At 47.1% G+C, this 13,173-nt stretch overlaps 1 protein-coding gene across 1 annotated transcript; it reads right to left on the reverse strand.

The window, feature by feature from the left end:
- Positions 1-103: 103 nt before the first annotated feature.
- Positions 104-10,113, reverse strand: dnajb5 (DnaJ heat shock protein family (Hsp40) member B5). The gene is made up of 4 exons (XM_062384824.1): positions 9,031-10,113; positions 7,808-8,104; positions 6,685-7,352; positions 104-2,123 (listed from the first exon to the last, which is right to left on the reverse strand). The coding sequence occupies exons 2-4, from the start codon at positions 8,016-8,018 to the stop codon at positions 1,890-1,892; spliced, it is 1,113 nt and encodes a 370-aa protein (XP_062240808.1). The 5' UTR covers positions 8,019-8,104; positions 9,031-10,113; the 3' UTR covers positions 104-1,889.
- Positions 10,114-13,173: the final 3,060 nt, after the last annotated feature.

Raw genomic sequence — 13,173 nt, forward strand, 5'->3', positions numbered from 1 at the left:
GCGGGTTCAAAACCGGGAATACTAATGAGAATGTTCAGATCACAGCCAAGTCACACTGATCATTCTTGAGGGACAAATGACACAAACTGTTAATTTCACACATTTGGTTTATTTGATTCTAGTTCTTGAAAAGATCATAAATATCTTCAAATGCACAGAAGCAGTGACAGCGAGTCTTTCAGCAGCAGCAGCACACGGGCCCCCTGGTGGCAGCCGCGGTCTGACGTCCTCTGAGGCTCCGAGAAGACGCATGACGCTCACACACTCAACACAAGTCACTCAAGTCTCTCCCACCGTCTCATAGTGTCATCTCTTACGACATACAAAGTGCATTTTTCAACATGTTGCATTCAAACATATCTCACATGTGGTGTACAGTATATCTGTCTAAACCATCCTAACACACACGTTTTATCATGGCTGTAAAGTACTGTAGGAAGCGCTTAAGAGAGCTTTCAGAGCCCCCTGCAGCCGAGACAGAGAACTGCTGCAATATTACAAAACCTGTTTCCTAAACAGGGTTTTTCTACTAAAAACAAAACCAGGCGTAACGTTCGATGCAGAGATGTTAACAGAGGACAGAGGCAGTCATCAAATCACAACACGAGGACTCCATGAAACCAAAAAGTAGAAACCACGATGGTCTATTTCTGGCACAGCTCACAGTAGCACCAGGGACACAGCCTTCAGATGGCACAAGAGAAAGCTGATTATACACAACAAAGCTTGGTTTCCTAGAGGAATATGAACTCATTACTTCAGATTTATTCATGTTGACGTTCCTCTGGGAAATCCAGCCTGTATTTGTACGGCACTTTACAGAATGTATTGGCTAAATTCATCAGTCTTGTATCAGATCTCTCTTTCAAACACGTCCTCGCTCACATCCGGTAAAATGCGGTGATTGATTATGATCCTTTCCCCAAGGTCATCAGCTCCCAGTGGTCGCCTCTAACACATCAATAGGGCATCGTCTGTTGTGCACTTAACATGGCTGGTTGTTTTACACTGTTGTTCTACAGTGTGGTCTGTGTGCACGCGTGTGTGCACGTATGTGGTATGACACAGGGCTAAGGCACCAAAATGTTCCTCGGATATGAAGCCAGGCCGTGCGGCTCAGAAGGGGGAAGCACCCATATTATGTGCAGACTGTTTTATCCAAGCTTATACTGCTGTTACAGAATGTGATTGTCACTCACAGATTTTCCAATGCAGCTGAGACACGCTAATGTTATTTGGAGTAATGTACACAACTGACAGATTGTACTACTCAGTAAGACGGCCTACAGACGTGCAGCACGATGCTTCATGAGAAAAGTGAGTGACCGCGGGAGAGTTATGGCGATTGGCACCGAACACGCTGAATGCTGCTGGAACACTCAAGTTAAAAATGAATAATTCAATTTGAAACCTCCTTTGGAAAAAAAAACAAATCCTGAAAAAAATGTGTGTCTCTTAAAAAACACCTCGCACTTCGTCCCATCACAAAAAGACGAGGACCAGAGAGTTGGACAGCTTATAAAACCACTGATTGATGTGTAAAAACTGTTAAGAAAAGAAGTTTCGGTAAAAGCCTGGGTTGTGCTTAGCCCATCCCTCAGCTCCCCCCCCCCCCCCGCTCGGGTGTTTGTATACGTGTGTGCCAAACGACAAAACAAACACAAATAACTACACCCTGATACCGTGTTGGCAATCCTTCCTCCATCCTCCCACTGAGAAGTCCCTACACGCCACAGCGTCTCTTTAATGCTGTGCGCGTCAACACAGGACATGTGAAGGCGGACTCAAAATAAGGGACAAACTTTAAGGGACGAAAGGATTGATGAGGGTGGTTTTTCTGGGTTCAAGCTGGAGTGTGTGGTGGCTGGAGAGGTCGGAGGTGAGTCCTCCTACGACTGGGGGAGGTGTTGTCTGATGATCTCTCTGGACTGGGGGGGGATCCTGTCAGGAAAACGGACTGAAAACTCCACAATGAGGTCACCGCGGTGTAACGGGTTCTTGGGCAGAGGTAAGCCTTCCCCTCGGAGTCGCTTCACCGTCCCCGGCTTGATGATGTCGTGACAGGGAAGGGAGATGATGCGGTTCTCCAGCGTGGGGATGCTCACCGTGCAGCCACACAACGCCTGGAGAGGACAGGAAGAGGGGATTAATATCTTAAGAAGGAATGAAACGCCAGAGCCATAAATATCCCGATGACTTAATTTTTCCATGAACTAAATACTGGTTTCTTATCCCTCAGTACGTCATCCTCATGTTCTCTGTGTGTGTGTTCTTCGTGTGTGTGTATGTTTGTGTCTCTTAATAAAGAGACAGCGGGTACGTCTTCCTGACAAATAGTTCAACATCAACTCTGTGGGATCTACATAACCGGAATATTGGTAAAACATAACTTGGCCCGGGAAAGGTTTTCCGGTTTGTGTGTCTCTCTGTGTAGGTGGAGGTTGTGTGGGTGTAAGTGTTGGCGGGGGCTGCAAATTGCACACAGGACTAATTTTAGCAACCAACTCATAGCATAGCTCATGGCTAATGAAGTGAGGCAGGAATCGGCTGAGCTCGTAAATATTTGGAGGGCTTGTCAGATGGGCTGTCAGGCTGACGAGAGAGAACACACTCACACACACAGACACAAACAGACACACACAAAGTAGGGTAAATGCTAAACTAAACACAGAGACCTGTGGTTATCACGACTTCGCAGGCTTTTTGATCCAGTGAGCATCTCTCACCAGATTTGTGCTGAACAGAGCGAACTATTTAAATCCACAAGTCTGTGAATGGAGATCCTGGTGAATAGAAAACCTTCCTTATATAATGTATTTCTATACAACTGTTACGAAATGGTTTAAGACACACAGAATGGGGTCAGAGAATATTTAACATAAAAGGTGTTCAGAGAGAGAGAGACGGAGAGCCGTTGTGGATGACCTACAACTCACCAGGAGAGAAAGAGTTTATGTCAAGAGAGTGACTCAGGGACAAAAGAAGACTTGTTTGTAAAGGGGTTTGTCACTTCTCCCCTTTTATCTCTACTCTTCCAAAGGTCCCCAAAAAGCACTTTAAATATATGTGATATAATGTCACATGTGATATATACTGTAACTACTTGTTAACATGCTAAGTTAGCAGTGAAAACAAGGTTTAGCTGAAGCTGATTAAATGTCTTTAAATTTAAAAAGGTATTTGGTCACACACTAAAGGAAATGTTGTTCATAACGGACAAATTAAATCATGACCTATGGTGATGAACACTCAGGTGATCACTACAGTCACCATATATGCTTATTCCTGAGCAATGAAAGTGGTATCGATGAGTGATATCTTCACCTGCTGGTGGCGCTCGAAGAAAAACCTGTTGTTGATAGAATTCATCCTTTTCGCAGTAGCCTACGAGTATCGGTAGAATTTGAATAGCAATACGGGTGAAAAGGAAACACCATACGTTAGTGTCTCAGTTGCTAGCACAAAACTGCTAGCAGAGCTAAAGATTTGCACTAAAATCCACGGCGTACACATTTTAAGTTGGGATGTAGAACTGAAGCTCACGTGACAAACGAGTTCAGCATATTTACTTATTGGCAAGAAATGGCATAATGTCAGGGGTAAGATGGGCGGATATGAAAAGATCCAGAGAGTGGGGGGGGGGGGGGGGGTCGCTGGTTAATATTCTAGTTAGGAAGGAATTCTTGCTGGAATCATGCTGAGCTAAGTGTTTCACAGCTTTCAGTGGAGCACGAGTTCAAGTATCCCTCTAAAACCCCAGTCCAGGTCACATCACAGGCCAGGCTGTGGACAGTTGGGGGACTTTCTCGTCTCGTCTGGTGTTTTTTTTAACAAACAGGGACGGACATGTGGACGGCTGGAGTCCAGTCGAGTGCAGCAGCTGCTTCAGAGTTTTCCAGCCATGACATCATCCTCCGTTCACCCGCTATACGTACAGCGCGGGTTGATTCAGCCTGTGACTGTCATGGAGACTGGTGGCTCATCCTCTCGGTATGGACACCTCCATTCACTAACACAAGTCTTACACACACACACACACACACACACAGAGACGGGTTGCCATGATGCTGGACACACACTGCCAGCTGATTGTCGGGCCAACTGATTGCATAAGCCACCTCTCAGACAGACGCAGACAAACACACACGTACACTGGGATTCTACTTTGTAAGAAGGCTGTCTGTCCATTCATCCGTCCATCCTTCCGTCTGTCCACCAACCCATGAGGCTTTTGCTCACTTGTAGTTGTCGGCATTTGATTGTTTAAATTACATTGGCTGCTAAAAAAGCGCATGCTGCCCTTTTATTCGATGGATCAACACCTCCGACCACTGCATATAAACAGTATATTTCTAAATGATAAATGAGGTGGAGCCCAGCAGCTACAGTTAGCACCTACTTGTGCTTGGAACTGGATTTTGCTGCTGAGAGCAGCAGTGACAGCAGCTAGAAGAGCACTTGCCAGGGGTGATACCAGCGCACTGCAGAATCCTCATTAATGCCAGAATGAGCCAACTTATAGATCCAGGTATAGACCGGGAAATCAATGCGTCAAAGTTTCACTGGGCTCTCTAACTGAGTCGGGCTGCTGTCATGGTGAAGATGCTGCCGGGCTGGAGGTTGCCTCGGGCACTGCTTCCCCAGGAGTTTACAGAGTGGTCAAATGAGGTCGGCTGGAGCCAAATGAGGCCGTTCATCGCAGCGCGCTTCAGGCAGAAAACAAACCTGAGCAACAAAACAGCAGAGGAATCATACAGCAGGTGATATATGATACAATTACCATATATATTTATATGCTGAGGAACTTTTGACCATCCTCACACATACATCTGTAGACCATGAGGACAATATGTCCCGTCTAGTGCCACACATACTCCCTTCTCTCCCAGCAATACCCAAGGTCAGGTTATAGATAAAGAGCAAACCAGCAGCAGGCTGTAGTGTCTAAATTGAAGGACTTTCTTACCCAATTCAGATGCCCCAGACGGCCAGGCACAACTCCAACTCGTTCACATATTAGACCAGTGGCAAGAGGTAAGGACACTATGGGATTTAGGAATGTATACTTTAGGCGCAACTATCCAATAGGATGCAAACACCTACAAGAACAATAGAGAGAGTGACAGCCATTCTAGCCTTTCATGGACACAAGTAGAGGGAGATATACTGGGAGGCTGTGGGAGACATCAGGAGGCTCGGGGATGACGATTGCTTGTGCTACTCTGTGAGTCGTTTGTGTATTGTTTTACCTTCTGGTCTCCTTGATACATCACGTCAACATTAAACTCTTCTGCAGAAGACACCAGCTGCTGCCTGAACTCTCCTTTCACCAGCTTCCAGAAAACCTCCGCGACAATATGGATTAGATGTTACTAACTCTGAGCTTTCAGAATGGAAATAATCCTCTTACTGTCATATTATCTACTGGAGCAGGGACCTTACTACATGTGGCAGGTCGTCCTGTGTGCAGCATGGAGCCGGTGCTGTGCTTCACTGCAGCATTTCGCATCTCATCATGAGGAAGGCAGAGCAGAGCGGAGCAGTGGAATATGAGCTCCTATTTGCTTTGGATACTGAATCATCTGACCTACTTCACCAATATTCCCAGCATACCCAGCCCCACCTCCCCAATCCACATCTCTGAGTCCCCTCTCTCCTCCATCCTGCCTTTGGCTGCATCAGACTTAAGTCTCTTATCTGGCTGCTTTTCAGACCACAGGGTTTTAGCTGTGGGAGTTCTGCAGTGCAAACTCAATCATTGTGCAGGTTTGATCAAGCACCACCCCCTCTTTAAGGTGACTCAACAAACTTTAACACGCTCTCATTAACTGGGCTGTCTGCACATGTGCTGTGCGCAGGCGCCCACTATTTCCTGGGCGATGCTGCTTTTTAGAGAAAAAACCTTGCGAACAATTGACTCCCCTGACACCTAACATTAAGCCGACCATGTGAAGAGCGGGCCCGTGAGTGGCAGCCCTGCTAGAGGCATTAAAAGCCTGTGTAATTCACAGACGGAGCAGAGCCGTGCTGGACCCGTTGCCCTCGTAGGAGCGGCCAATTAAATGTCCTGCCAGTCACAGTAATAGCAGCCTGGATTGTCACCACCACCCCACTGCAATCCATCTTTAACCGAGGGTGTTTGCGAATTTTCCTGAAGATGCAAGAGTGTGAATGATCGCATGCATGGCTATGTCTGTGTGTTAGGATGGAGAGTGTTAATGTAAATGTATTAATATGGCAGTGCAGAACAAGTGGGGACGACGGCCGCTCCGAGCAGGTCACACAAGGACACAACATTCCTGCTGCCTCCCTCACACAACAGTGACAGAGACTCTGCTCCCACTGATCTTACCCTTCAGCAAAACACGTGCACACGCATACGCGCACACATCACTACTCAATTGATTTAATATGACCTTGCACCCTGGATATAATTCTTCACTTAATTTACTTCCAAATCCCCTCACCTCATGGTGGTGCTGAGTAACAGGAATGGTACGAACTTTGCAGCTCCATAAGTGCATACAAATTCTGCCTTGTTTGCTCCACTGGGATTCAAACCCTCAACCTCAGCCGCATTAGCTACTCTACATGCAGAATCACAAAGAGAGAGGACTGAAGATAGATGTAAAAGACAGCAAGAGGGAAGAGAGAGGGAGGTTAGGTGAAAATGTGCGCACACACCTCTTTTAGGCTGATCTTGCAGTTATAAATGATATTGGAACCGTCTCTCTTGAAGTGGACGTGACCTTTGTCTCTGAGCACAAAGGCTATGTCGGCAGGAATGTTCTCGGGGGTCTCGTCCCCCTCTTTCGGGAAGGTGATCTTGGTCCCTTCCTTCCAGCCCTTCTTGATGATGATGTTGAGGATTTTGTCCTCTGTCCTCATGCTCCGGCCGTCCGGGTTCAGCCGGCGGCGGGTGATCTTCATGCGCTTGGTGCAGCCGTGGAAGATCTCTTCCAGCGAGACCTTCAGCTCGTGGACCATTGGAGGGTCCTGGTGCTTTCTGCTGGTGCCCAAGGGCTCTGACGGCGCCCCCCTCCTCCTGCGTCCCTCCCCGGGGAAGCCGTTGTTCATCCCTCCTGGAAAGCCAAACTGTCTTCCAAAGTGAGTGAAGGGGTCATCCTCATCCATGTCCATGTCTTGCTCCAGGTCGTTGCTGTGGTCATTGTGGTTGTGGTGGGAGAAGCCGTTGGAGCGACTGTGGCTGCGGTTGGAGCCAAAAAACATGTCAAAGGGGTTGGAGCCACCGAAGAAGGAGGCGAAGGTGGCGTGGGGGTCTCCATGGAAGGTGTAGTGGTGTGTCGAGTTGCCAGGGACCCCTGAGGAGCTGCTGCCTCCTGTCTTCAGCCCTGAGAGAGAACACGTTGAACACAGTGTGAGAACTTGAGCTCATGGACACAAACACACATAAACTGAAAACACACATTCAAAATGAACTCAGATTCCAGATGCAGAAAAGACTGAGTGCTGTTAACAGCAGAGAGAAGAGTGTAGCACGTGGCCAGGAAGAAATCCCACAGCATCACCTTGACCTTCCAACAGCACTAAGAGTGAAGGACCTCATAAAATACACAAAATAACACACATACACACACACACAGCTATCCATACACTACACTAGCAGTTGAGGTAGGTGATGAGGTATTACAGTTTGGGTGTGTTTTTGAAATTAAAGATAACAATAGACAATCATGCACAAATTAGAGTAGCAGTCACTAACACACTGCTCCTGCCTGCACTCTCTCACCGACACACTCAGACAGGCATTACCAAACCGAGACACCCCCCCCCCCCCCTCACTCACCTTCCTCTCCCAGCTGATCATAGACCACCCTCTTCTTGGGGTCGCTGAGGACCTCGTAGGCCTCCGCGATCTCCTTGAACTTCTCCTCTGCGTTGGCGTCCTTGTTCTTGTCGGGGTGGAAGCGCAGCGCCATGCGTCGGTAGGCCTTCTTGATCTCCTCCTCGTTGGAGCCCTTGGGGATGCCCAGGGTCTTGTAGTAGTCCTTCCCCATAGCTGCGCACAAACATACACTCTCTGGACTGGGACTCGGGGACCCCCCCCTTCCCGCACTTACTCGGCTACGGCCGTGGTCAGTCACTGGGGAGATAGAGGAGATGCGTTAGAGTTAGGGTCTCATAATTACTCCTCTGAGGCGGATGCTGCTCAAAGCCAGAAACTATATTAGTCCTGGCAAAGGTGCAGCGTGCTCTGCTTCATGGGCTTTTTCTGTGAATTTATCAAGTGAGAGTTGGACACGGGAACACATAGTACTGGTTTTACTATCTGTTGCTATGGAGATGTGGTTACTGAGCCGGTTATAGAGTCAGGTAGAGTGCCGAGGAATCCCCTTCATCTGCTCTATCGCAGGGCATCTCCCTATCAGCTCAGACAGGTAGAGACTACACGTGGGTGAATTGAGTCATTTTCTATAAATTGAGACTCGACTGATTGGAGATGATAGCCATTGTTCTGCCTCCTGCTGTGATGTATGATTAGAGACACAGCCTCTCAGACATCAGGCACATCTTCACCTTCCTCTTCCTCACTGCTCACTGTTTTATATTAGACTATAAGTACATTCAATCTATATGCAGACGATGGATAAATGTAAGTTTGACAATTTCCCCCCAATTAAGTCTTTTCTTTTCACCGAGACACTACAAAGTCTTCTTACATCTTTATTTTTATAACACATTCTTATTATTCTTATCTTCATGTAGGCTGAAACAGCACACAAAGCAATACACTGCTTCGCTACTACAGAAGCCTGTAGAGCCCACATTATAGACACACAACTCAAACCACAGACGGTATATAATGGGTTTCAGGCTGTCATTTATTTCATTTTCCAACCAGCACTGTGTTACAGCGCAGGATAAGCCGGAGCAGTTATATATAAGTCCATTCACTGAGAACCAATCAGTGGTCGCAGAGACCCGCGTTCAACACGCTGTGGAGCAAATGCGAAATAAAAAAGCGGATTTGGAGAAGTAAAGGTAAAATGAAATAAAAACCGCTCCTACCAGGATGATGAGGGAACACATGGAGAACATCACAGCAACATGGACCGGCTCGTCTCTCCCTCCTTCTCTCTCTTTCTCTCCCTCTTTCCTCCCCTCACTTCTCTGCCTGCCGCCCCGGCACCGCTGGCTCCTTATAGCGTGACGTCAGCACGCAGGGACGATCACAGCCGCCGAAATAACCGGTGACTAGTTAGTTGAGCGTCTGACGTAAACCACTCACTGGAAATAATGAGTGACAAGAAAATAACTATCTTCATCCACCTGTCAGTCAGCCGGCTTCCCTGTCACTGAGCGAGAATAATAAAAACTTAAATAAAGAGAAAACCTCATTGAAGTTCATCCCCTTCTGCTTCAGCCATGATAAATAACCAATATGTAAAAGTCACTATCAGTGATGGAAGGTTTATAAACATCTGCCCTTTGATATTATCTGCACTGTTATCATCTGCACCACTTTAGGAAGATTTTGGTTACAATGCATTTAAATTAAAATTTGGGATTTGGTTCCTTACCGTTGGTTTGTATGCTGTTCCGATCCCAGTCCTTCAGTGACTAAAAATCCTGTGCAGTCTTGGGAGCGAACCCAGCTCTCTCTCTTTCTATCTCTCTCTGTCTCCCTCTCTCTGTATCTCCCTTTCTATGTCTCTCTTCCCCCTCACTCCCTCCCTCTTCCTCTCTCTTTCTCCCCTCTCTCTCTCTCTCTGTCTGTGTCTGTCTCCCTCTCTCTTTGTTCAGAGTCTGTTCACAAACAGCCTCCGCTCTCACACAGAGTTACATTTGGGCTCCAGTTCTGACAGGAGAAACTGACCAGTGGCTTTGTTTTAACTCTCTGCTGGTGAGAGGGTTGAGAGCGGTGTGGGGGTCCACTGTGAAGACAAACACAGTCATATTTGGAGAGAGAGAGCGAGAGAGAGTGGGGGGAGGAGAGAGAGGGAGAGAGGGAGTGAGGGAGGGCTGTCAAGCTAACAATACCTAATAAAAAACTGTGTGCATATGTGTGAATGTGAATGCATGATCGTGTAGTCGTGCCTGGGTTGAGTATAAACACTGTTGAGTCATGTGTTGAATCCACACACACACACACACACACACACACACAAATCTGAAGTTCTGTCTTTGTAAAGACTAAAGATTTGTTCACACTCCTACTTTCCCATCAACAGATCCTAAAATAAAACCCGCTTCCACCCTTTCTTACTCAGACCCTCCCACAAATAACCCATCCAGCCCTCAACCCTGCTCTAACATCTTGACCTTAATACCACATTTCACCCAAACAAAAATTCCAGTGGTAACCCCCTAAGGTCAAATCTGGAGATTGTCTTGGATACTGAAAATCTCCACTCAGTCTTAAACTAAACCCCAACAAGTGCTGCTCCCCTCACTTAAGTTTGAAACAATTCCCCAAACAATTAATTTTTTTAAATTAGAAATGATACACATAGAGCATATACCTCCGCTAAGGTTCAACAGCTCCGTTTAATTCAATCAAGCCCCACAAGACTTCACACACTCATAGATAACAGTCCACTAATTAAGTTGGACTTCATCAAAATCCAAGAATCCCGGAGAAATTGGTGAAATCGGCCCCATCCCAAGGGGGAAAAAATCATCTTGGATCTGTCATGTTGCCCCCGATCTGTGCCACGATTGAATGAGTTCTTTCTTGGCCCATTTCCCATCCTTCCACCCAATTTGGAAGGTAATCCTGCCCAACAGTGTTTGCGTAACCCTGCTGGCAAACAAACTAAGGTCACTCAGAGAGCGCATACCCCCGCCAAGCCCTATGTGAAACCAAAATCATTCAAATCTATGAAATCTGAGAAATCAAGGCAAGAAATAATAATACTAACTCAATCTGGCTTTGTTTCAAACTGTGAAAATAGGTTTTCTGATCCAGATCTACACCAACATTGAATGGGTTCCTCTCTGACACATACTGCATCCTTCCACCACGTTTTAGTGATAATCTACTCAAGTTGTCTTTGTGTAATCCTGTTTACAAACAAACCAATAAACCAACAGACCAACAGGGGAGAAAACAGGTAATAAAAGAGCTACCCCAGTATTACACAGTAAATCCCTTTAATGCTTCTAGATCAGGTAATGAAGCAGCTCCTTAAGGCTCCTGCCATTTCTGCAGATAGTGTCCTTGAAAAGTGCTCATTAAAATACTTCAAACTAAAATACTGGTTGACGTGGGAGGCAGGAACTTTTAAAACCGACAGAATTTATGAGACTGTGGAACAATCGCTCACTTAGACAGACTATTGATTCAAGTCTTGTTCTATCCCTAATTTAACTTTACTACACTTTTAAACCAGGTATTCTCTAAAACTAACCCCAATCTCTTAGCCCTGGAATCATCATTTACACAATCCAGAGATAAGCCAACATGATCTTGTTTTAAAATCCGTCCTTCACTGTGGGGGAGAGCTGGCGCCTCTTGCAACAGACTGAAAAGACACTGGGTACATCCTGAAGGCCAACAATTCTTCCCCGACTTCCCCACTGTTGTCCGTCCAAAGCGGCTCAACGAGCAGCCTGCCCAGCTCCCGAAATCACCTCACACACTAAAACACCAAATGAGCTCTGAGTCATTATTGATGACTTTTAAGTGCATAGGAAGGTACACTCAGCGGGGAGTAGCTTTTCAGCTCTGTTGGGTCGATGCAAGAGAGAGAGAGAGAGAGACTGATTTAAACTTGACTCATCATTCCCCATCGGACAGGCGAAGAGGTGAGAGAAAAAGTGGGTGTCTCAATGGAGGAGTCTGTCTGACACACACAAACGTACACTGGCTCTCACGCACACGCATTGACTTTGCTTGAAACAATGCAGGTGCGCAGAGAAGCCGCTGTTTTGAGGATCTGCGGTGGAGACCTGGAGAGAGACATTCCTGTATGTCCAGCTGAGCGCGTGTGTGGGTATTTGTGTGTTGGCAGCAGGGAGGGACTGGGGGCCAGTGCAGCTGTCCCAGAAAAGCAACTGGTCAGCAGAGGAGCATTGTGCACACAGGGCGCTCTGTTTGGCCTTTGACGGGGGAAACATGGTGAAATCCACTGCAATGCACCAATGGACACATGCGGTTAGGAAGAGATGTGAGATCTTCATGCGTGTGTGTGTGTGTGTGTGTGTGTGTGTGTGTGTGTGTGTGGAGTGAGCCGGTAGGTTACACAGTAAACTGATCTTCCTCCCTCATTGTGAGAGGTTCTTTCATGAAACAGATTGTGATCACATTGCTGGAGGTGTACACACAATCTGTTTTGTGTCTGCGATTGACGGCCACTGATCCACGTGCTGCTCCGGTGCTGAGTTTGCACGGAAATCCGTCTCGGGGCAACTGCTCCTGACCTGATGCTGCGTTTCCATGGCGACACAGGAATCTGCCAGACAGTGATGTGTCTGCCAAGAAAACTCCCAGCAACGGGTCCTCTGAGCACGTGTGTGTGTGTGTGACAAGACAACAAAGAGATATTCACTCCAGCTAAAGTCTGAGAGCAGACTGTCACATGGTTATCGACTGTCTGGAGAGTACTCCACCACCTCAGCCGAGAGACGGGAGAGCAGGAGGGCGACTGAACGGTGAGAGACACCAGACGATGGGTTCACACGGGGTTTCTTTTAACATGAAGAGGAGGCAGCAGTGAGCGTCTGTGAGCATCTCCCACCCCCCCTCCTTTTCTCTCCCTCTCACAGCCTCAAAACACCCCGTCCTCTCCACCTCCTCTCTCACTTCTACCCTTCCCGTAACCATAGAGACCACTGTTGCCTGAAGATAGGACAGACGTGGTGGTGTCAAATGAGGATGCTGGATGTATGTGCGTGCACACACGCCCATGCACATGCACACACACACACGCACACACACACTTCTTTACAGCCCTCCCCCTGTACAATCTACAACAAAAGCTTCTCTGTCGGCTGTGGACCTGTACTTTCACAAAGATGCAGCGAACAACGGGATGCGGACGCCAGTCAGAACACTTCTAGCAAACACTTGTCATAACAGGCTTCTCACACAAGGAAGCGTTCTAAATCAATCTGACCATCTGCAGCATTATGCAGAGAGAATACTGATGTCAGTGCATCGTGTCCCCAATTGCTGTCGGGCTCTTGTTCCAAACGTCTGAATCCATGAGC

Source organism: Platichthys flesus, chromosome 3, assembly GCF_949316205.1.
Source record: "Platichthys flesus chromosome 3, fPlaFle2.1, whole genome shotgun sequence".
NCBI classification, from domain to species: domain Eukaryota; kingdom Metazoa; phylum Chordata; class Actinopteri; order Pleuronectiformes; family Pleuronectidae; genus Platichthys; species Platichthys flesus.

Coding starts and splice junctions, on each gene's coding strand:
- dnajb5 (XM_062384824.1), bottom strand. CDS start 8,018: ATGGGGAAGGACTACTACAAGACCCTGGGCATCCCCAAGGGCTCCAAC. Junction 7,353..7,807: donor TGATCAGCTGGGAGAGGAAG/GTGAGTGAGGGG, acceptor GTTCTCTCTCAG/GGCTGAAGACAGGAGGCAGC. Junction 2,124..6,684: donor GCAAGATCAGCCTAAAAGAG/GTGTGTGCGCAC, acceptor TGTCCTCTCCAG/GCGTTGTGTGGCTGCACGGT.